The sequence below is a fragment of the Tamandua tetradactyla genome, chromosome 4 (assembly GCF_023851605.1).
Source record: "Tamandua tetradactyla isolate mTamTet1 chromosome 4, mTamTet1.pri, whole genome shotgun sequence".
NCBI lineage: Eukaryota > Metazoa > Chordata > Mammalia > Pilosa > Myrmecophagidae > Tamandua > Tamandua tetradactyla.
Genome location: NC_135330.1, coordinates 186,332,287 through 186,357,516, shown reverse-complemented (window position 1 = coordinate 186,357,516; position 25,230 = coordinate 186,332,287). Strand labels below are relative to the sequence as shown.

Here is a 25,230-nt window from a genome sequence, read left to right as displayed (position 1 = left end):
CTAACACAGGTCAATTGGCAAAGCTTGGGAAGGGTGTTTTCTTTTTTACCTTCATTTTCTGTTAGGTCTGGCAATAAGGAAAGCTGTCATAACACTTGCTGGATACAAACTTAAGGAACAGTTAGTTGCCTTAGAGTGAAAATTCCAGTGAAGACATATTTAATATCAAAATGTCTAGGTGTATTAGCTAGGGTTCTCAGAGAAACAGAATCAGCAGGAGATATCCATAGGTATAAAATGTATAAAAGTGTCTCACATAACCGTAGGAATTATTGAGTCCAAGATCTGTAGGGCAGGCCATAAGCTGGTAATTTCTTAATGAACTCTCAGGCGAGGCTGGCTGGGCAACCATAGGAATGTAAGGGTCCAAGGTCTGTAGGGCAGGCCGCAAACTGGTGACTCTGATGAGGTTCCTCAATAAATTCTCAGGAGAGGCTGGCTGGACAACTGTGGGAATGGAAGAATCCAAAATCTGTAGGGCAGGCTGTGAAGCTGGCGGCTCCAATGAAGGGTCTGAACAAACTCCACAGGAGAGGCTGGCTGGCTAAAGCAGAAAGAGTGACTGTCTCTTCTGAATCCTCTTTAAAAGCCTTCTGGTGATTAGATTAAGTGTCACTCATTGCAGAAGACATTCCCCTTAGCTGATTACAAATGCAATCAGCTGTAGATACAACTGAGATAATCATGATTTAAACCCATGAAATGTCCTCATAGCAACAGACAGGCTAGTGCTTGCCCAACCAGAGGACTGGGCACCACCACCTGGCCAAGCTGACACATGAACCTGACCATGACACTAGTTTTCAACAAAAGACTTTACAAAACACACAAAGAAATAAGAAGTGATGGGCCAGGCAATGAGAAGACTGAAGCATTAGAAACCATCAGTAAAGAGGATCATACCTGGGACATACCAGACAAATACTTTTTTTTAAAAAAATGGTACTAAATATGCTCAAACAGCTAAACGAAGACATAGACAAGAACTAAAGAAAATCAGGAAAATGATAGATGAGCACAAAGAGAACATCAACAGAAAGAAGGAAATTATGAAAGGACCCCAACTGAGCTGAAGATCATAGTAAAATCAAAAGTTTCCTAGAGTACAATGACTGAGGAAAGGAAGGGGGAATTGTTGTGTTTACATATAACAAGAAGGAATGAAGTTGTGAGGCATGCAACTGGGTGTATGAACCTTAAGGACAGTATGTTGAATAAAATGTCAGAAACAAAAAGACAAATATTAACACGCCTCACTCATAAAGATTAACTAAATATACAAACTCAGAGAATTGAAGTCAAGAGAATGAGCTGTCAGGTTGGGGCCTATTGTAAAGATTCCTAGATTGTAAGCTCTTTACAGCAGTCATATATATTTAGGAGTTATAACTGATATTTCTAAATTCTGAGATACTGAGCTATTTGCATACAATCTGGTTGTTCTCTGAAACTTCAGGTATTTATGTGATATCTGAGACTAAGAGTTAGAGTACTGAAGCTGCTTAAAAAAGCTGAAAGGTGATCAGACTTCATCTAGAGATATGAATGAAGCTGATCTTGCCAGGACTAAGGTAAATCAGAAAATAGGGTAGAGGATGATATGGCCCATATTTTCAAACTTCAACCTCTGTGTGAGACCAAAAGGATAGATGTTTATTTGGCACAAAACTTATATTTTGGGTAGCACATTATCTAATTTAATTAGTATGGTCAGTTTACTTGAACATTATAATTACATGGAATCTTGAATAGTATGTGAGATTTTTGTTGGTTGGCACAGGTTAGTATGATGCCCTGATATGTCCCAGAGCAATTTGGGAAGTGAATAAAAAAGTATTTGCAAAATCCCCTTGAGGAGATTTTCTCTGAGGAGAAAGGAGGAAATATTAAACTTCCCCATCTGAGGAATTTCTGATTCTCACAAGCAGTGGGGACAGCCAATACAAGAAGATTGAGCCCTCAATCTTGGGGCTTCCCTGATGAAGCTTATGCCTGCAAAGGAAATGCTAAGCCTACTGATAATTATGCCTAAGAGTCACCCCCAGAGAACCTATTTTGTTGCTCAGATGTGGCCTTTCTCTCTAAGCCAATTTGGCAGGTGAACTCACTGCCCTCCCACCTATGTGGGACATGACTCTCAGGGTGTAAATCTCCCTGGTAACATGGGATCTGATTCCCAGGGATGAGTCTGGACCTGGCATCATGGGAACAAGAAAGCATTCTTGACCAAAAGAGGGAAGAGAGAAATAAGACAAAATAAAGTTTCAGCAGCTGAGAGATTTCAGAGTCGAGAGGTTCTCCTGGAGGTTACCCTCATGCATTATACAGACATCCCTTTTTAGTTTATGGTATATTGGAGTGGCTAGAGGGAAGTACCTGAAACTGTTGAACTGTGTTCCAGTAGCCTTTATTCTTGAAGAAGACTGTATAACTATATAGCTTTCACAATGTGACTGTGAAAACCTTTTATCCAGGGTATGGACAGATGAGTAAAAAAAAAAAAAAAAAAGATAAAAAAATAAATAAGTAATTGGAGGAGATAAAAGGTAAAAATTGGGTAGATTGAAATACTGTGGGTCAATGAGAAGGAGGGGTAAGGGGTATGGGATGTATGAGTTTTTCTTTTTATTTCTTTTTCTAGAGTTAAGGAAATGTTCTGAAAATGATCATGGTGAAGAATGCACAACCATGTGATGAGATTGTGAGCCACTGATTGCATAATATGGCTGGACTATATGTGTGTGGATATTTCTCAATAAAATTATTTTAAAAATTCCCTAGAGGAGTTCAACAACAGATTGGAACTGGCAGAAGAAAGAATCGGTGAACCTGAAGAGGAAACAACTGAAATAATTCAATCTGAGTAGCAGAAGGAAGAAAGAAAGAATAAAAATGAACAGAGCCTGAGAAATATGTGGGACACCATTAAGCATATCAATATATACAATATGGGAGTCCCAGAAGGAGAAGAAATAGAGAAAGGACAGAGAGATTATTCAAAGAAATAATGGCTGACAACTTCCAAAATTTAATGAAAGACATAAATATACACATCCAAGACTTTCTCAACAAACTCCAAACAGGATAAAAATCCAAACAGATCCACACATTAAGATATTATCATCAAACTCTCAAACGCCAAAGATAAAGAGAGAATTCTGAAAGCTGTAAGAAAGAAGCAATATATCATATACAAGAGAGCCTCAATAAGATTAAGTGCCAATTTCTTTTTGGAAACCATAGAGGCAAGAAGGCAATGAGATGACATATTTAAAGTACTGACAGCAAAAACTACCAACCAAGAATTTTATATCTTACAAAACTATCTTTCAAAAATGAGAGAGATTAAAACATTCCAGATAAATAAAAGTTGAGAGTGTTTGTTACCCACTAGACTAGCCCGATGAGAGATGCCAGAGAGTTCTGCAGGTCGAAAGCAAAGGAAAATAGATAATATATCAAAGCCATATGAAGAAATAAAGTTCTCCTGTGTTGGTAACAACATGGATAAATATGAATGTCAGTATTATTATATTTTTGCTTTGTATTAACTCCACAAGTCCCTGAGGTTTTATTCTCACATCCACCATCTACCCCTTCTCAGTCTATTTTCTCTCTGTTGTTCAGATTGGGTAATTACTATTGTTTTATCTTCTACTTCACTGACTCTTTCCTTCATCCTCTCCATTTTGCTTTTGAGTCCATCCACTGAGCTTTTACTTCACTTGTATTTTTCATTTCTAAAATTTCCATTTGGTTTTTCGTTAGTTCCTTTCTTTGCTGAAACACTTTTTTCTAAGGCTTTCAATTTTTCATTTGTTTAAAGTATATTCATAATTGCTCATCACAGCATTTTTCATCTTGATTGCTTTATAATCTTTGTTCAATGATTCTAGCATTTCTGTCATCTCAGTGTTGGCATCTTTTGATTATCTTTTTTCCATTCAGTTTAAGATCATTCAGGTTCTTGGTTTGGTGAGTGATTCTCGATTGAAACTTAGACATTTATATTATATTATGAGGATCCACATCTTATTTAAATCTTCTGTTTTAGCTGGCTTTCTCTGATACCACCCAGTACTGGAAGGAAAGGAGGGGTGACACCTCAGAGGCAGAGTGGCTTTATTACTGCCAGGTGGAAGTAGAAGTCCAGGTTTCCCACTTAGCCTCCTCTGAAGCCCAATACGGGGTGGGGGTGGGATTCTCGGTTTCTGCTGGGCAGAGATGAGAGTTTCTGCTTCCCATGTGGTCTACACTGATATCATATTGGGGACCTTTGTTACATTTGGCTGGTGGTAAAAGTTCTGACTCTTCATTAGGCTTCCTCTGACACCATCCCAGGGAACAGAAAGTGGAGCATGCTGGTACTGCTAGATGAGAAAGAAGTCCAGGCATCTCACATGTTCTCCAATGACACCACAGGAGGTAAGAGGGAGACAATGACTTGTTACCTGCCATGGTAACAATCCTGGTACCCAAGTATCTCATTATAGCTATACAAAGGTGGAAGTTTTTTTCTTTTTTTTTTTCCTGAGCCCTTGGTGTTTACTGATTGCCAGCTTATTTAGTGCCAAATCTGGACTCTTATGAAGGAAATTCACTACCATGAGTCCCCAGTTTCCTAGCCAGTCTGTGTTGTTCTCTCACCTTTCTTCTTATGTTTGCTTTATATACAATGTGCTTAACAAGAGGAAAAGGGAAAAGTTTGTCTACTCCATTTTCCTGAAAACTTAACTCTCTATTTTACTTTTATTTTTATTTATTTTTTGCAAGCTATATTTTGGGGTCACATTTCATTATTTATTCAAAATAAAACATAGTCTGCCATTCTTTCTTTTTTTCCTGAGCCTTTGGTGTTTACTGGTTGCCAGCTTATTTAGCTCCAAATCTGGGATCTACGAAGGAGATTCACTACCATGAGTCCCAAGTTTCCTAGCCAGTCTGTGTTGTTCTCTCACCTTTCTTCTTACGTTTGCTTTATATACAATGAGCTTAATGAGAGGAAAAGGGAAAAGTTTAAAAATTAATACTCCATTATTGTTTTAATTTTAATTATAAAATGTCTAAAATATTACCTATCACGTTCCATTTGTCTTAGATGATCATTTTTTATAGCTTCTATCACTAAGTTAATATGTGGATCATCCTGTGAAAATAATGAAAAAAAATCGAATTTAGAAGTAAATACCAAGATCTGGCTTTCTAATCAACATTACCACTAACTATTTACACAAAATGGAGAGTAAATTAATATGTCTAAAGAATTTTCCCTTACATAAAATAGAACTCCTTTTTTTCTTATTTCTGATTATCTATTCTCCTCCATTGAACTAACATAGAATTTGAGCAGCTGATGAAAAGGTCAGGCTTGAAAGAATAGGACCAAATACACAGAAGTTATGTTGTTAGCAAAAATTTGTGACATTATAAATTATAAACTCAAATATAAATGCTTTAATGATCATCAATTGCTTAGTATGCTCTATAGCTCCACTCCCTAATAAGAACACAGATGATTTTTCACAACATATATTATTTTTTCTCATTATGAAAGTAATACATAACAGCTAACATTTACTGCATCACTATGTTTCAGACACAATTTTAAGTACTTCACATGCATCAACTCATTTAATACCCTATAAGATAGGCTATTATAATTAGTTCCATTTTATATATAATGAAACCAAGGCACAAGGAAATCAAGTAATGAGTGGTAGAGCCAGGCAGTCTGGTGTAGAGCCTACACTATTTAACCATTAAACCACTATATAATACAGGTGCAAAAAATCTATTAAGTTCAACTATATTAAATTGACATTATTCTATTATTCTGATCTATAACTAAAGGCAATATCATATGATTTAACTTAAAATAAATTAATATAGTGGTATACCAATAATTTCTGTATAAAATGTGGAAAATGTTTTTAAAACATTAAGAAAAACACTTTAAAATTAAAAGGAATTACTCTGTTTCATTCTTGATATATTTAGCATATTGTTTAAGATACTTCCACTCAGACAGTGACTTAAAAAAAAAGGCCACAAAAAGGATTGGGGGATTCCTTGGTCAAGAATTTACTCTTATGAATGATATGTAATCTTATTTTTAATACGATGTCCCTTTCTTTTTTTAAACCATAATCTCTAGCTCCAATTTAATGAAGAGTACCAATCTTAACCTAATTTAAATAACAAATGTAGCAATGATAAAACACATTGATGTTGGGTGGGGAGAAACCAAAGTCATCCACTCCAACTCTCTCATTTCTGAAAACAGAAAGCACAGAAAACTAAGAGTTGGCTACATAACAGTCTTCCTCATACTCACATTTGGTGAAATATATTTATCATCTTCATCAATTTCTAATGGAACAGCAATCAATTTTTGGAATGCCTTCTTCATTTTCTCCCGGTCTCCAACAGCAAAATAACTAAGAATTAGGTTGAAGCCAGCCTTCAGATTTGGTGCCATACTCATTATATGTTCAAATGAATTAATTGCATCTGAATACTGACCAGTTTTAATAAATGTAACTCCAATGTTCTGCATTATTTTAATCCTAAAAATAAAGAAACATGTATTAGTGATAAGTCTGAGCTCTTTAGTCTGGCATTCAAGGCCATCTCACAAAAAGATTCCTCCTGTTCTTTTCTATCTTCTTTTCTGTTTTGTTTTGTTAAAGACTTATAGGGCTATAATTTATATACCATAAAATTTACTTAAAAAAAGTATATGATTCAATGATTACTGCTATATTTACATACTTTTGCAATTACAACTACCATCTTATTTTAATCATTTTCATCACCCTTAAAAGAAACCCCCTACCCGTTAGCAATCATTTCTCATTCTCACCCTCAGCCCTGGGCAACCACTAATCTAATTTCTGTCTGTAGGGATTTAGACACTGCACATAAATAAAATAGAACCATACAATATGCTATCTTTTGTGGCTGTTTTCTTTTACCTAGCATAATCTTTTTGAGATGATTCCATATTGTAGCACGTTTCAGTACTTCACTCCTTTTTTATTGTTAAATAGTATTCCACAGTATGGCTATACCACATTTATCCATTGCCTAGTTGATGGATGTTTGGGTTACTCCTACCTTTTGACTATTACGAAGAATGTTCCTATAAACATTCATGTACCAGTTTCTGTACGAACTTGGTTTCATTTCTCTTATATACACACTTAGGAGTAGAATAGCTCAGTTAAATGGTAGTTTTTTAAGAAACTGCCAAACTATCTTCCAAAGTGGATGCCATCATTTTATACACCCACTGTATGAGGGCTCCAATTTCTCCATCCTTGCAACACTTGTTACTGTCTTTTTTTTTCGGGGGGGGGGGGTTGCTTAAGTTTTTATTTCAGAATCATAAACTTAACTCTGTAATCCAACTAGACATGGAAGGGGAGGGTAATGTATAACCCAAAGAACTCCAAAAAGAGCACAAAAAAATGTTAGGATACCGAGAAAAGACCAGGGATGATGGGGCGCTATCCTGAGCTACAGAAGAAATGGTCTGGGTGGTTAGGACAAAAGACAAATCAAATTTATTAAACTTGTCCACAGTTAGCAATGATGATCTTGCCATTCCTGGACTCAAAGCACTCAACGGCTCCACAACATTTATGCCCTCTTTCACCTTGCCAAAGACCATATGCTCACCATCTAACCACTCAGTCTTAGCAGTACAGATGAAAAATATGGAACCATTAGTGGTGGGTCCAGCATTGCCATGGACAAGATGCCAGGACCTATATACTTCAGGATAAAGTTCTCATCCTCAAACTTCTCCCCTTGGATGAACTTGCCACCAGTGCCCTCAAGGTGTATAAAATCACTACCCTGGCACACAAACTCAGGAATAATTCTGTGAAAGCAGGAACCTTTATAACCAAATCCTTTCTTCCCAATGCTCAGAGCACAAAAATTTTCTGCTGTCATTGGAACTTGTATGCAAACAGCTCAGAGACCTGCACAGCCCAAGGGCTCGCCATTGTTGGGGTTGACCATGGCTGCAGGAAGGGGACTGCAACGATGGGCAAGGGCATATGACTGTCTTTTTTATTATAGCCATTCAAATGAATGTGATTCCACCTTATTTCTAACTACTCCTCAACTGAATTAGTTTATTTATTACTCGCTGATAAGATCATGAATTTGTCGTTTTCCTGACTCCCCTCATGCTGTTGTTTCGGTATGGAACGTTCTTTATTCTCTCCTCTTCAATTACTGAATACTAATCCCAGAATAGCTCCTTCATGAATTCTTTCTTGATCATTCTGATTCTCAACAATTATTTTTTCAAATGAATTACTCTAGCACCCATTATTTCAATTATGAAGCACTTAACATATGCTACCTAATATTATTTCCTAAAATGCTCAAATTCTTGGCCTCAACTGGGCTAAAAGTAGCTCAAAGATACTGTGTTCCACAGCTAAATAATATTTGTTGATAATAACAATAAGTCAAGTTATGCATTTTTTTGCCTGGGTAGGCACTGGGAATCAAATCCGGGTCTCCGGCATGGCAGGCAAGACTCTCCCTGCTGAGCCACCATGGCCCGCCCTGTATATTTTAAAACATATGATTGTGAAAGGTGGCCTTAAAAATATATTAACTTTCACAGAGGAAGTGTACTCTGCCTAGAGGAAGATATGACAAGTGACTACCCTGGGAACTTTTATGTTTTCATAGTTATCATTAGACCATAAAGTAATTTACAGCTTCTGCTCTCTTACTCTTCTGAGATTAGAAGTAAGCCCTTCCTTTCACTATTTCACTCTAAAGCTATGGAAAGACCATAAGGGCATTAGGGAATCTTACTTTCAAGTCTTGCATTCTATAGTTTGATATGCCATTGTGATTTTGTGTCAGCAGTAAGCTGTATTATGTTGCTAATGGCCTGTAGGATTAACCCCTTCTAGGCCAATTAGCTTAGTTTTTTTTCACCCGATCTCATATAATTTAACCTTTAAATTGTCATTATACCAAAATGTGTACAGACAGTCACAGGAAACAGACCAAAATACCACAAATATAACATAAATCTAATAGCTCTCTTGTAGAAATACCTCAAAAATTCAGCCCACTGAGAATGGGTCAGAAAGGTTATTAGCTTATTTCTGAAAAAAAAAAAAAAAAACAACAACAACAATATTTAAACAGTTATTATGGTATAAACTTACCTCATTTCTTTATGGACACTTGGAATTTGATCTAATGCCATTCGGTAGAATTTAATGGCTTTGGAATAATTTCTTTGCTTTAAATAAATATTTCCCATATTCACTTTCAATCTTCCTAATTAAAAAAAAATTTAATTAATGCATAATATTCTATTTTTTTCACTTTTCCTATGGTATTTTAGATGACCTTAATTTATATTCTGTGCAGCTTTTCTAAACTTATGAAGCTTCACATACCACCTAAAATTCACACGTTAAAGCAGTTGCACTATTTCACATATACACACACCAATCTTTCTATGAAGAGATGGAACTTAAGACAGATGGGCTCCTGAAAATATGACTTCAAAACTACTGATATATGTTATAAAACTAGGAGGATTTTCTTGTGAGAAAAATACAGGCCCTAAAAAATACAAGATATATTAAAATTAAACCTACTGATACCCACGTTTTAATATATTAAAGGAAATGACATTCTCATAAACTTTAATATTGCTACCAAAAAACAATATAAACGCTAAATAAAAAAAACAGAACCTTAGGGATAAAATTACAGAAAGCATGTTGTATGGGGTTAAAACAGCTCACTCTATTTTTTGGATACATTTGATACAAAATAATTTTTCTGTTTATTAATAAGCAGTATACTTTATACCAACTAATATTTCTTCACTTGTATTTTTGTGTCCTGTTTGTAAAGGGACATAATTAGTATCTTTAAACAGGACATACTTATTATAAATACAAATTGACTTAAAGCATAGTTTATTTCATTATGAAGAAGCATAGAGCAAGGAGATGTCAGTTAATGCTTCAAAAAAACCATACTTTAATTATACACACATACCTGCATTGCTAAACATTTTATTTTTCACTATAACTTGATATGTATTTAGTGCTTCAGCATACATTTCATTAGCTGAATATTGACTGGCCAAGTTGAAAAGAACCTAAAGACGAAAAATAGCAAAAAGGATGTATAATGAACATTTTAGGTCACTTTTGCCTCTATTCTTTCTAGAGATTAAAATAATATAACAAAGGCAGCTACTTAGAAAGACACCAAACCAATCAGGAAATGAAACATGCAGAGGAAAATCATGTATTCCAAGTGAACCAAAACATTAACATATGTAGAGCTGTCCTTTAAAATTTCATCTTAATTTAGCCTGTATTCTATCTAATTTCAGTAGTGTTTTCCACCCATTAATCTTGGGAAGACCTACAAAGAATAAATGTGTATTGTTAATGCTGCTAGTGTTAAACAAAATAAGCAAGACAATGGACAAAACTCTCTTGATAAATACAAATTAAATATCATGTGGAAATACCTTAAACTTGAAAGGATACATCAGAGAAGCATTTGTATATTATTTCTCCATATACAAAATGGCAGTTTAGGTCATTAAATTGTAGTAAATTATGGTCCCAGAAATAAAAAATGATCATTATTATTATTATTATTTTTTGCATGGGCAGGCATGGAAATCAAACCCAGGTCTCCGGGATGGCAGGTGAGAACTCTGCCTGCTGAGCCACCGTGGCATGTCCTGATCATTATTTTTTGCAAGGATTTTTAAAAATATGAGCTATAAACAACAAATAATTTAAAATTTTTCATATTAAGTTTCAAATGTCCTTTATCTCATTTAGCATATAAAGACTTTTCCCACCAGAAATATGCCCTTTTAAAAATTGTACAAAACACCAAGGATTTAGGGAGCACTGAATGAAGGATACTTGGTACCTCCCTGTATTATCTTTGTAACTTCCTGTGATTCTAAAATCATCTCAAAATAAAAGTTTAAAAATTGAAAAAAAAAAAAAACACCAAGGATTTTGAAAGTGTTTATTTTCAGAATGAAAGAAATTTAGGTAGAAATTAAGTTTGCTTTTTCTTTTTACTATTCTCCTAGAATTTTATCTTATTACCTAATTTAAAGTATTTGAAAATCACAAACCAAAAAGACATTAGAATCTTATTAAAATAACCACATTGGATGGATTATAAATATTAGCAATTTTCAAGAAATATAGTCAAATTATGAGCTCAATTTGAAAAAAAAATTTATGTTAAAAACACTAAGCCAAAAAAATTACTGGATATTATATAACAGTCCAAATGAACAAGCTACAGAGACAACAATACAGATGAATTTAAGCAATGGAAGAAAGTGTAAAAATTACAGATAGCCTGATATATAATTTTTTTTAGTTGCAAGTCACTTTTTTTTAATGCAATTTTACTGGGATATATCCACACTATATAATCCATCCAAAGCATACAATCAATGGTTCATAGTATCATCATATAATTGCACATTCATTACCACAATCAATTTTAGAACATTTTTATTATTCCAAAAATGAGATAAAAAGAATTATTAATCAAAAAAACCCAAAACATCCCAGACCCCTTATCCACCCCCTATTATGATTATTTTTTTGTCTTCATTTTACTACTCATCTACCCACATATTGGATAAAGTGAACATCAGTCACAAGGTTTTTACAGTCATATGGTCACATGGGAAAAGTTATATAATTATACAATCATTATCAAAGATCAAAGCTACTGGATTATAATTCAACAATTTCAGGTATTTCCTGCTAGCTATTCTAAAACATTAGAAACTAAAAAGAAATATCTATATAACAAATCAGTGGTCATAATCATTTGTTAAATCCTAATTTCTCAGTTATACCTCCTCCCTCTCATTTTATTACTCTCTCAATCTTGGGCAATGACCATTTTAACTTCGTGCTGGAAAGAGGTGTCTTTATGGGGTAGAGGAGTGAACTTGGTTGATATTCTTGGAGAGAATGGTATCTCTGGGTTTCAGGGCTTATTTGGCATAGGAACAGTCTAGAGGTCTTATGTTTCAGAAAAAAATAAACTAAGAAAAACTTTTATAGGGTCTTAGATAGAGCCCAGGATATTCTTTAGAATTCTGGGGAATACCATTGTTTGGGGCTTGGCATACTATGGCAATTTGCAGTATCTGGCTGAAGCTTCCAGAATAGTAACCTCCAGAATGACCTCATGACTCTATTTGATATTTCTTAGCCACTAAAACCTGATGTTTTAATAAAGTTAAAAACCACTACAATAAAAAACAGTCTACATTTAAGGATATGATAGATGTAAAATACACAAACAAACTACATAAAGGACAGCAACAGAATGATAAACACATGATTTAAGATTAAGGTGACCTCTACTGGGAGGAATGGATTGGTAAAGGGTGCTATATGATTAAATGCAGGTTATTCTCAAGGTCCTGCCTTATTTTTTTGGTTGGTGGGTTTGTGAGTACTTATTATATTATCAAATGCATCTAATTAAATTACTAATAAATAAAAGAGACCCTTGCAAAGGCCAAAGATGAGCGTTTCTAACAAACTAAGGATTATTCTAATTCTGGATACCTGAGCTCCAGTAAGATACTTTAAAAACAAAGCAAAAAGATAAAGATTACTGTAATCTATAAATCATAGCCAAAATAATCTTATACAGCAGATATGTCAATACATATATCAATACTCAATACTCACTGAGTAAGTTAAGTCCAAATTGATATTTTCTGGAGTTGTAACTTGCTCCCGTTGTCTCACCAGTATTCGCTCTTTTCTTCCTGCATCTTTTGCCTTTTCTAAGGCCTAAAATCAAAATTTATACTTCATCAATTCCTTTGAGTTTTCATCAAATTTTATTTGGAAAATATCTATGTGAAACTTGGCTGAATTCATTTTCTACCCCTGGATTCACCAGAAGCCCCTCTGTATTCTTATTATAAACTCCACTTGAAAACAAAAGTATTTAGAACATTTGTTTAAACTGGAGCTCACTATCATAAATATGCCTGCGCGTTTCTTCTGGGAAAAAAGGGAAAGTAAACTTACCAACCTTCAGGTTTGACCATGCCTACTTCTATCTTCCTCCCAACTCTTGAATCTCTGTGTATTTTAATTCGATCTAATGAATGGTATAAGAATTTAGATGGATTTTGTTTGGCTTCTGGGATCTTCAAAATAGAGACAACTTAAATTAAAAGATAACTGCTACCTAATATTACAACAGATACTTAGCTCAGCTCTTGAATGTCTACTTAGAATGGCAAGAACCTTGAGAAGCCAACCATAGATTATTTCAACATGGGATTTTTTTAGAATCAGATTAAAAACCACTAGTTCTATGAATAACTTTGTATATTGAGCATTTCTTTCTAATGGTATTTGTTAATCTGATAGCTAAGTCTCAGAAACTGTATTTATATAGTATTATAAAGTAATGTGAAAAAAATTGTTTTAAGTAAATTAAAAAGTAGAGTTGGGAGCCCTGCCTCGATCAAGATGGGGGAGTGAGATGCTTTAGGGCTCTATCCTCATAGAAGTTCTGGACAACAGCTAGAACAGGTTGAAACATCTTTCTCAAAACTCCAGAAAACAACTAAAAGATCACAGCACAGGGCGAGCAGTGAGTCAAGAAAAAGGCTACTTAAGAGCAGTAGGTTCTTGTGCATACTGGTTAGTCTTCCCTAAATCCTCACCAACACTGTGTGAGCCAGCCTGCACTTCCACTGCAGATTCCTGGTCCTGATTCCGGAGGAAACAGATAACCCTCATGCACATACTGGGAGTTATGTATGTCTGCCCCAATCTGTCTGGTGGTGGCCTGAGGGATTTGCTATCGTAGACCTGTCTGGCATGTAGAAGAGAGCTCACAGAACAACCCTACAGAACACTGTGGAGCAGTCAAGTTGTTCTGCCTGCAGCAGTTGTTCTGCCTAAGGCAAGGGGCTGCCAGCTATAGGAAACTTAGTGTCATACATGGGATCCTGAGGAAACTGCTTCCTAGAGAAGAAGGGACATTCATAACTATGTAAATGGGGGAATTCCCAGGGCCACATGCAAATATCGAAGACAAGGCACATGTACAGAAAGGATCAGGGAGGCCACTGTGCTTTGGCCTGGAGCTATTCTCTAACCTCACTGTATAGATAAACCCTGAAGGAGAGCATTTGCACAAGTCAATCTACAGAGAATAGGAAAGGTGTTTTCTTTTTTCCTCCTGCTACTTCTTTTTTATTAGCTCCTGGCATGCAAGGAAAGTCTGTCATTACACTAGCTGGTTACAAGCTTAAAGAACAGATTGTCTTAGAGTCTAAATTCCAGAGACAATGTATTAAAATATCATAACATTTAGGTTTCAACAAAAGTTTAAAAAACATACAAAGAAACAGGAAGCAATGAATCAGGCAAGGAAGATTAAAGCATTAGTGAGTTGGCAGTTAGTAAATCCAGGTTCTTAGGAGGGGGTATGTTGGAGTCCTGTGTATTGTATCTGTTTTATTTTTGCAACTTTCCTTAAACTTTAAAATCATTTCAAAGTAAAAAATTAAATAAAGAAAAAAGTGAGCCAATAACTTCTGATGTTGATAAAGATGTGATAAAAGGGTAAATAGGAAAATACATGAAAGCACTTAGTATTGTGCGTAGTTCATGGCAGTTATGCCTTTAGGCAGCCTATGAGTCTAATCCAGTGGTCCTTAAGACTGCAAAATTTAATCACCCAATACATGAGAATCTTTTTTTTTCCCCTCCTGAAAGGCCTACTGATGGAAAAAATTACAAAAGCAGCTAACTGTTTCAACATCAGTACTTAGGAAGCAAGTTTACAATTCTAAGTTCTGGAAATAACTGCTTCATTTAAAATCCTAAGTCCAGTCAAGAGCAAAACAAAAATATTTATCTATATTTATGCTTGTATATGTACATATATAAAAGCATATACATACATATACACACTTCATAATTTGAGTCCTATGAATTTATGAGCTTACCAATTTTAAGTCTCCGCAACTGTTAGCAATACAGCTTTCTTCCACTAACTCATTTACTTTCTTCTCTAATTGTCTAATCTTTTCTTCAGGACTTTTAAAAGAAAAAAAAACATGTAATTTAAATCATTTAACCACTAATAATATATATTAAAATTTAATTTGCTTTTAACATTGCCTACTATGTGCCTTTAAACTTTAGCAAGTCATAGATAATGTATAAATGACATTTAGAGGCAAATGAACTAATGTTTTTAATGACCACACTGTGTAATTATTCAGAGTAATAGTAATAATGAAAATTAATAATGGTAAAACAAGAATAAAAATAATAACAGCAGTAATATGTGTTTTCTTGATTTTTTTCTTTTTTGAAATGTTCCTTTAAAATAAGGATACCTTATTACATTTATAATCTTATTTGGCCTCTAAGAGAATCAATATTAGCACATAAGAAGGAGACCATATTTTGAAGACAAATAATATTACAATAAAATTGCCCAGAACACACATTCTTCTTATACTTGATTCTATTGCTTGTACCAAGAACTAGGGATGATGTTTTGATGACTATCCTGCTAACATCAGCTTTTAAAATACTTAAGAAGTATGTATTCGGAAATTAAAAATTTTTAAAATGCCTCAACAACAACAAAGAGCAGCATGAAGATTTGCATACCTATCTTCGTTTTTGGCTTCCAAAGGAGGAGCAGGACCCCTTGACTGACTTAGGGGGTCAAATGCAGAGCCTGAAACACAAGTGAATGTTCATGTGTAATCTGCATAACTGAACAAAATATAAAATCTTGCACAAGTTACTCAATTCACCTATTTATTAAAGAATTTAAATTACTTAGTCAATGGATACAACATTATGACTATATAAACTTTTTTCATTTTTAGTAAACATAAAACCACTTAAATAAAACTTGTGTGTTAGTTGTGTACAAACGAAAATGAGATGCTATGTCAGCATCTCTTTTCTCTCTATAGTATAGCTCCCTATTGTGAACTTCAAATTATCAATTATCTGAGTAATAATTAGGTGTTGGCTTTTTAATTCTCCTTAATGCTATAATAAAGACTAATTTTCTGTCATTATAACTGCATTTTAAATTATTAACTTACCATGTATTTAAATACTATTTCTACCTTTTTAAATTGGGCTATAGTTTATATAATAAAATGCACAGATTTTAAGTGTATAGTTCAATATATTTTGGCAAATTACACATTAGTGCAACTACCACCCCCATAAAGATGGAGAACATTTTCATTACCACCCCCACTCTTTTCTTAAAGGTACATAAAGTAATGGTAAAATAAAACTAAAGGTACCTAAAAGAGTAATACACCTTATAATCAATGGTATCTCAGATGTGATTACAAATGGTAATAATATTTATACACATAAAAACAGTAAAAAATTGAAAAATCAGGAAAAAAAAAGCCTTAGTAATGATAGCATAACAAACCTCTCAGTGCTGCTTTGGTAAAACCAGCTGCTCTCACTGCTGTCATAGGTCGAGTGACTCCATCCTTCAAAAAATAATAATAATTTAAAAAGTATTCTTAAATGGTATCTACATCTTATCTACAGTTCTGCCTGTGATGCATCTTTCAAGATAGTCCCAATTTAATATGGATTTTCAATCAATATCTGCTTTTCTTACCTCTGCCTCCTCATATATCACTTCTGTCTTTATTTGCCCTTTCCCTATAAAATTTCAATTTTGATCTAACTGGGCTCATTCTCAGTTTGAAAAGAAAAGAGTGATTAGCTTACTAGCTGGTAACACCTCTAATTTTGGTTGGTTTTTCTAAATGCCAATGACAGTAACCACACAAAATGGTTGTAATTGTAGCATAGAAAAAACATTCCCAAAGAAAGTCATCTAAGCAGACCCTCAATTCTATGAAGCCCCCAATGGGACTTCATTTTGAGACTTGAGTAAATAAATCCAAAGAAATTTGGCAACTAAAGATTTAGAGCAGTCCAAACTTTAGCCCACAATTTAAGGTCACTATATAGGTAACATTTTCTTTGACATTTTAAAAGAAGATTCGTAATAAAGAAAAAAGGCCACTTTGATCATAATGATTCAAGTCATAAGAAAGGTACAAAATGAACTATCACACCACAGAGATACCTGGATTGCTCCTGTCATTGGTCTTCCCATTGACGATGCCAGGGACGTCTTGGACTAGTAAATAGAAAGACAAGTTAAAATGAGTCCTAACAACATTTGCCTTTAAGTTTTATAAACCAAGTTATAAAATTTTATTCACAGCATTATCATTTAATCAGTAAGTACAATTAAACATAGTTTTTTCCCATTTACCATCTGATAAAACAATAAAACTCTCATACAGGGGTCAGCAAACTACAACCCGCAGTCTCTGTAAATCAAGTTTTATTGGAACATGGCTGTGCCCATTCATATGCACATTGTCTACAGCTGTTTTTGTATTACAAATGTGAAGTTGGGAAGTTGTGACAAAGAACTGCAAAATCTAAAGCCCATTAACATCTGGCCCTTCACAAAAACACTTTGCTGACTCCTGCTCTAAAACACCACTAAAAATCAAATGCATAATTAGCACAGGGCTCAACCTGATTTTAAAAAAAGCATGTTTCATATGCCAGAACTATGTTTAATATAAGGTTATTTTCTTTGCTAACAATAAAGAGATGTTATAAAGGCAAGTGCCCTGAACGTATAGGTTCTGAAGCTATTTTTCTGACCCATAAGAAAATACTATCATAAGATCTAGGAAATGTTATTCCATCTCATTCTTTCATTTTTTTCTCCATTTGTCTATTATTTCACGTAAGCTAAAAAAAGATCCAAATTGTAAGTAATTTGGTCAAGAGTAAAAGGTTTATTACTCTTAAAGATTTTCATACAGCATCTTTCCTTCAAGGATCTCTAGTAGAAAATCCAAATATATACCTCTGAAACACTTCTCTTAGGTTTTTTTCATTTATTAATTAGTAAGCTTTCAATATATAGTATTAAATTTATTCAACATCTAACTCAACACAAAACATATAAATGAAATACCATGAGAATTGATTCTACTGTGTAGAATATGAAAGGAAATTAATCAATACAAGGTTTATAAAAGGAGAAAGGTAATAAAATATTTTCTAATATACTGACAAATTAAAGTGACTAAGGAAAAAAAGCTCAAAACTTTTAGTCAAATAAGACCATTATTAAGTTCTTGATTATCCAAAATGGAAAATATCAGGGTTATAGTCTGAAAGATAGCCAAAACTATTTAGAACTGCCTAATGTACTTATGTATGAGAAAAATCTTAATATTTTCACCTTAAGAAAACCTACCCCATATCCAGTAGCTATAGGTCTAGTAACTGCCGTGCTTGGTATTTTAGCAGTTATCTTGGGGAGGGAAAAAAACACAGTTAATAGAATTCAGATTAAGCTGTATAATGAAAAATCGGAAAATACAGATTCATCTATAATTAAAATTTCTTTTAAATTATCCTAGATATTTGAAAGCTAAGGTATTTTAAGTATGGAGAAGGAAGGAGACTCATTCAGGAAAGACCAGAGGTGCCAATAAGAAAGATTAATTTGCATACCGGTATCTCATAATTAAACATTTATTGCACAGAATTTGGAGTCAAAGAAACTGAGTTTAAATCTCCCTCTACTAGCTGTATTTATTTAATCTCTTTGAACCTGTATGTTCTCATATATGAAAGAAGGATACAAAGAGTCTGATCATAAAATTATAGTTGAAATCAATTAAGATAATGCTCATTGAAGTATCCTTAACATGTTAGTTATTAGGCATATTTGTTTGAAATATTTCATTAAAATATTATTAGTGGAGGCATTCTAATTCACGCTAAAGTGGACTAAGAACAGTTTAAAAAGCTGGGGACAAAAATATTTAAAAAAAAATCATTATGGGGAGGCAGGGTAAGATGGCAACATAGCGAGGTATGGAATTTAATTCGTCCTCCAGAGGAGCTAATGAATAGCCAGGAATGTACAGAACAACTGCTGGGGGATCATCAGTTACTGGACACACAGCATAAACCAGTCTGGACCAGGTGGAACAGCTGAGACCCCACACAGAACTGTAAGTCCCTCATGCCATGGAGGCTGGTGCTATTTCCCATCGGGCATGGCAGGCTGGTTCCTCAAGAGGGATGAAAACAGACTTTACTAGTAGCAATGGCTTAGCTCAACCAAGCTTCAATTGCGGAATTAACAAATTCTGACTACTTTGAAAACAGGCCCCCCCAGCACAATAAACCTGGAATAAACACTAAAAGAACTAGGAGTTTGTGTCCCTTCAGAGAAAGGGTGGGGCTGACAGAAAAAACAAAAAAACAAAAAAACAACAACCAGAGGTTTTTTGAGTAGGACACCATGAAATACTAGAAAAGGGCTGGACCCTGAGAAAAGGGGGCACATAGCGCCTGGAAGTATACAGAGCCACAAACTAACTCAAGCTCTTGATTGGCAAACCCAAGGAATGAGGCAGCTTTGAAAAGGGTTTTTTGCTTTCCTTGACTTCTTAAACAGCTCAGATAGAACTGAAAGCACTCTCAGGCTTGGGCACTGACCCAGGCAAGGGTGGAACTTAAGCTTGTCTGAGAGACAAAGTAGTAAATCAGGTGAAAAGGGGTAATTCCCTAAAGGGCATATATTCCCCAAGAAAAGGAGGGCAGGGCCCAGCTCAAATGGAATCCTTTCTTCAAGGAATTCAGATCCCAGGGACTGAAAAACAGAAGCATTCAAAGCCCACTGGGCCAGTTTGAAAGGATTATGAAACTGAGAACAGCATGTTTTAATCCTGATCCATCTGGTGGAGGCAGCAGTTTCTTTTAATCTCTATTCAGTACTGTAGGTTGGAAACTAAATTAAATTATCTCCACGAATATATGACTCGCCCAATTGTGGGTATAACCTCTGATTAGAGGGAGATGTGACTCAACCCATTCTAGGTGGATCTTGATTAGTTTACTGGAATCCTTTAAAAGTGGAAGCATTTTGGAGAGAGCTTGAGAGCCATGAGACCCGTGAGAGCCCACACAGCCAGAGACCTTTAGAGATGAGAAGGATTATGCCCCAGGGGAGTTCATGAACAAGAAGCCTGGAGAGAAAGCTAGCAGATATTGCCATGTTCGCCATCTGCCTTTCCAGTTGAGAGAGAAACCCTGAACTTCATTGGCCTTTCTTGAGTGAAGGTAACCTCTTGCTGGTGCCGTAATTTCGACATTTTTATAGACTTGCTTTAATTGGGACATTTTCATGAACTTAGAACTGTAAACTAGCAGCTTAATAAATTCCCCCTTTTATTTGTTTATTTATTTTAATTTTTATTAATAAAACCAATCGTATCCCCCTTTTATTTGTTTATTTATTTTAATTTTTATTAATAAACCAATCAACATACGACATGAACATTCTTTTTTTATCACATAGTTGTATATTCATCATCATGATCATTTCTTAGAACATTTGCATCAATTCAGAAAAAGAAATAAAAAGAAAACAAAAAAATTCTTACATACCATACCCCTTACCCCTCCCTTTCATTGATCACTAGCATTTCAATCTACTAAATTTATTTTAACATCTGTTCCCCCTATTAATAAATTCCCCTTTTTTAAAAGCCATTCCATTTCTGGTATATTACATTCCAACAGCTAGCAAGCTAGAAAAACCACCCCTGCTCTTTTCTGGTTGTTGCTTGCATGAAATATCATTTTCCAATTAAAAGGCATTTGTCTTGATAAAGAAGACTGAAAAATGTTTGTGCTATGCATAATCAACAGTTAAAGAGAGGGCTTGAGTTATACTTAAACTAATTCAATCAGGGTGGGCCACGGTGGCTCAGCAGGCAGAGTTGCTGAGTTCTTGCCTGCCATACCAGAGACCCAGGTTTGGTTCCCAGTGCCTGCCCATGTCAAAAAAAAAAAAAAAAAAAAAAAAAAAGATTCAGGTAGCATGACTGAAGAGGTTTGGATTAAAAAACAGGAACTATGAGCCAGGTTATGTGATACATATACATTCTAAGCACATGACTAAGCTAAACAGGTGACAAATTCTATAGACTAATTTGTTCTTTTGTTTGGAAAATAGTCAAATCTAATTTCTATTTAAAAGCACTTATTGATAAATAAATGTAATTAGATCTAGGGGAGAGTAGCCTAAGCAGTACGATTACAGTCCAGTTTTCATACACCACAGTTAAATGAATGTTAAACTATCTCATGTTGTTTCTACACATCACAAAAGAATTCTTCAAACTAGGCAGATTAAAGAATTAGGGCACAAAGGATGTGCAAACTATTATTCAATAGCAGTCAAACCCAAATGCTGGATATGACTGTTGACTCTATCTGGTTTGGGTTTTTTCAGAACAGAAAAAATTTCCGACAATACTTTTCTTCCTACAACTAAAATGCCAGCACATCCTATGTGGTTCTCTTTTTTTTTCTTTGGTGAGCCAGAGCAATTTGTCTCCCCACCCCCTCAGTTACCTATTTATTAACAATACCAATGCCCTAAATATACACAGAAGAAAAAGGAATATTAAAAAAGCACAACCTACAACAATATTTAAACCATCATCATCTTCTCAAACTAACTGCAATGTGGAAATCTTATATCAAGCTATTCATTGTATTGTGAATGCTCAGCACACTGAACTCTATTCCTGAAAGTGAACAGTAGTACAGCAATAATTGTATATGCATGTAATGGGCAAGCAAAATGCTCCCCATCTGACTGAAATTGTTAAAATACTTAATCTGTCTTGGCTCCTAAAAACAATCAGCACCAACAATTTGATTACAAGTCTCAAAAAAAAAATAAAACCTTGTCTCCATTTATATTGTTTTAAAGCACCTAAAAGTCTTCTATAACAAAAGACATTAGTAGAGAAATAAGCAGTACTGTCTCTTGAATACTTACGTTCACATACCAAGTCCCTTCTTAGTTTTAGTACCCAGCTCATAAAGCTGGTAATTTCTACCTTGATGTCAGCTTTGTGCAATTAAAATAAAATGTCTCTCTAGGACCTCCCTACCCCCTCTCTCTCTCCGCCGGACCGCCGCGAGGCGCACGCGCCCCGCAGCAGCCGAGCCGCCCGACCTCCCTACCCCCTCTCTCTCTCCGCCGGACCGCCGCGCGGCGCACGCGCCCCGCAGCAGCCGAGCCGCCCGACCTCCCTACCCCCTCTCTCTCTCCGCCGGACCGCCGCGCGGCGCACGCGCCCCGCAGCAGCCGAGCCGCCCGACCTCCCTACCCCCTCTCTCTCTCCGCCGGACCGCCGCGCGGCGCACGCGCCCCGCAGCAGCCGAGCCGCCCGACCTCCCTACCCCCTCTCTCTCTCCGCCGGACCGCCGCGCGGCGCACGCGCCCCGCAGCAGCCGAGCCGCCCGACCTCCCTACCCCCTCTCTCTCTCCGCCGGACCGCCGCGCGGCGCACGCGCCCCGCAGCAGCCGAGCCGCCCGACCTCCCTACCCCCCCTCCTCCCCCTCCTGCTCCGGCTGCTCTCCAACCAACACGGTGCCCTCTTCCCCCGCCTTCACCGTGCTCCTCCGCCACCAGCCTCGACAGCCTTGCCGCCCTCACCTTTCCTCCTCCAGAACAACTACTGGGGGAGTGGAGATAATACAGAGCAGCTCCCGGAGCCACGAGGGAAATCAAAGGGACAGCGTACCCCATCCTGGAACGGCTGACTATCTGGGAGAACCAGCTCCGGTGAGATCACCAAGGGGCACGGGCTTTCCTGGGTGGGACAGCAAGCGACCGGAGTCCCTCCCTTCCACCTTCCCAGGCCAGCTGGTAGAATTGGACAGGCGGTCCCCTTAGGCCGCGGCGGCTGGTGCCCCCACCACACGAGGCCCCCCGGAACAACTGAGATAGTTGGGTCGGAAATCCCCAGACTGCAGAGAACAGTGACCGGGGGATCCCTTCCAAACACGTGACTCCCCCGTCGGCTGGGAGCAGTGCACTCTCCCGGGCTGCGACAGCTGGCGCCCTCCCGCCACGCTTGGTGCCCCGGGCCGACTAGCTAGTTTGGCCGGACGCTCTCCTGTGCTGCGACAGCCGGCGACCCTCCCCGCGTTTGGAACCCCGGGCCCGCTGGCATTCTTCCGGGACGCTTCGGTTGCCGGGCCTCCCCTACGGCGAGAGTTTTCCAGAGTTGAGGGACCCACAGCAACTTTCGCTGGTGGAACCCACAGACAGGCGTGTGCCACGTGTGCCACCTACTGGGCAGGATAGGAAGAACAGATCCCAGAGACTGCGCAGAAAAATCTTTCAACCTGTAGGGTCGAACACCCGGGGAAATCTGACTAAATGCCCAGACGCCAGCAGAAGATAACGGATCACGCTCAGAAAATTGAACATATGGCCCAGTCAAACGAAGAAACCAATAGTTCAAATGAGATACAGGAGCTGAAACAACTAATGCTGAATATACGAACAGAAATGGAAAACCTCTTCAAAAACGAAATCGATAAATTGAGGGAGGACATGAAGAAGACATGGGCTGAACATAAAGAAGAAATAGAAAAACTGAAAAAACAAATCACAGAACTTATGGAAGTGAAAGATAAAGTAGAAAAGATGGAAAAAACAATGGATACCTACAATGACAGATTTAAAGAAACAGAAGATAGAATTAGTGATTTGGAGGATGAAACATCTGAACTCCAAAAAGAAACAGAAACTATCCGGAAAAGAATGGAAAAATTTGAACAAGGTATCAGGGAACTCAAGGACAATGTGAACCGTACAAATATACGTGTAGTGGGTATCCCAGAAGGAGAAGAGAAGGGAAAAGGAGGAGAAAAACTAATGGAAGAAATTATCACTGAAAATTTCCCAATTCTTATGAAAGACCTAAAATTACAGATCCAAGAAGTGCAGCGCACCCCAAAGAGATTAGACCCAAATAGGCGTTCCCCAAGACACTTATTAGTTAGAATGTCAGAGGTCAAAGAGAAAGAGAGGATCTTGAAGGCAGCGAGAGAAAAACAATCCGTCACATACAAGGGAAACCCAATAAGACTATGTGTAGATTTCTCAGCAGAAACCATGGAAGCTAGAAGACAGTGGGATGATATATTTAAGTTACTAAAAGAGAAAAACTGCCAGCCAAGACTCCTATATCCAGCAAAATTGTCCTTCAAAAATGAGGGAGAATTTAAAACATTCTCAGACAAAAAGTCACTAAGAGAATTTGTGACCAAGAGACCAGCTTTGCAAGAAATACTAAAGGAAGCACTAGAGTCAGATACAAAAAGACAGAAGAGAGAGACATGGAGAAAAGTGTAGAAAGAAGGAAAGACAGATATGATATATATAATACAAAAGGCAAAATGGTAGAGGAAAATATTATCCAAACAGTAATAACTCTAAATGTCAATGGACTGAATTCCCCAATTAAAAGACATAGACTGGCAGAATGGATTAAAAAACAGGATCCTTCTATATGCTGTCTACAGGAAACACATCTTAGACCCAAAGATAAATATAGGTTGAAAGTGAAAGGTTGGGAAAAGATATTTCATGCAAACAACAACCAGAAAAGAGCAGGAGTGGCTATACTAATATCCAACAAATTAGACTTCAAATGTAAAACAGTTAAAAGAGACAAAGAAGGACACTATATACTAATAAAAGGAACAATTAAACAAGAAGACATAACAATCATAAATATTTACGCACCGAACCAGAATGCCCCAAAATACGTGAGGAATACACTACAAACACTGAAAAGGGAAATAGACACATATACCATAATAGTTGGAGACTTCAATTCACCACTCTCATCAATGGACAGAACATCTACACAGAGGATCAATAAAGAAATAGAGAACCTGAATATTACTATAAATGAACTTGACTTAACAGACATTTATAGGACATTACATCCCACAACAGCAGGATACACCTTTTTTTCAAGTGCTCATGGATCATTCTCAAAGATAGACCATATGCTGGGTCACAAAGCAAGTCTTAACAAATTTAAAAAGATGGAAATCATACACAACACTTTCTCGGATCATAAAGGAATGAAGTTGGAAATCAATAATAGGCGGAGTGCCAGAAAATTCATAAATACATGGAGGCTCAACAACACACTCTTAAACAACAAGTGGGTCAAAGAAGAAATTGCA

The 25,230-nt window shown here is 36.4% G+C and overlaps 1 protein-coding gene across 5 annotated transcripts in view; it reads right to left on the bottom strand.

The window, feature by feature from the left end:
- The window catches only part of IFT88 (intraflagellar transport 88), a 174,550-nt gene that overhangs the window by 126,199 nt on the left and 23,121 nt on the right, over positions 1-25,230 (bottom strand). For 3 of the 5 annotated variants that reach the window (XM_077158807.1, XM_077158806.1, XM_077158804.1), the window contains exons 4-13: positions 18,400-18,456; positions 17,200-17,253; positions 16,525-16,588; positions 15,729-15,798; positions 15,053-15,143; positions 12,765-12,869; positions 10,057-10,159; positions 9,207-9,321; positions 6,335-6,566; positions 5,076-5,146 (exon numbers count right to left, since the gene is read on the bottom strand). In XM_077158807.1, coding sequence (XP_077014922.1) covers positions 5,076-5,146; positions 6,335-6,566; positions 9,207-9,321; positions 10,057-10,159; positions 12,765-12,869; positions 15,053-15,143; positions 15,729-15,798; positions 16,525-16,588; positions 17,200-17,253; positions 18,400-18,456 — 962 coding nt within the window. The remainder of the gene's footprint in view (positions 1-5,075; positions 5,147-6,334; positions 6,567-9,206; positions 9,322-10,056; positions 10,160-12,764; positions 12,870-15,052; positions 15,144-15,728; positions 15,799-16,524; positions 16,589-17,199; positions 17,254-18,399; positions 18,457-25,230) is intronic. The other 2 variants (XM_077158805.1, XM_077158808.1) reach the window with 1 other exon arrangement.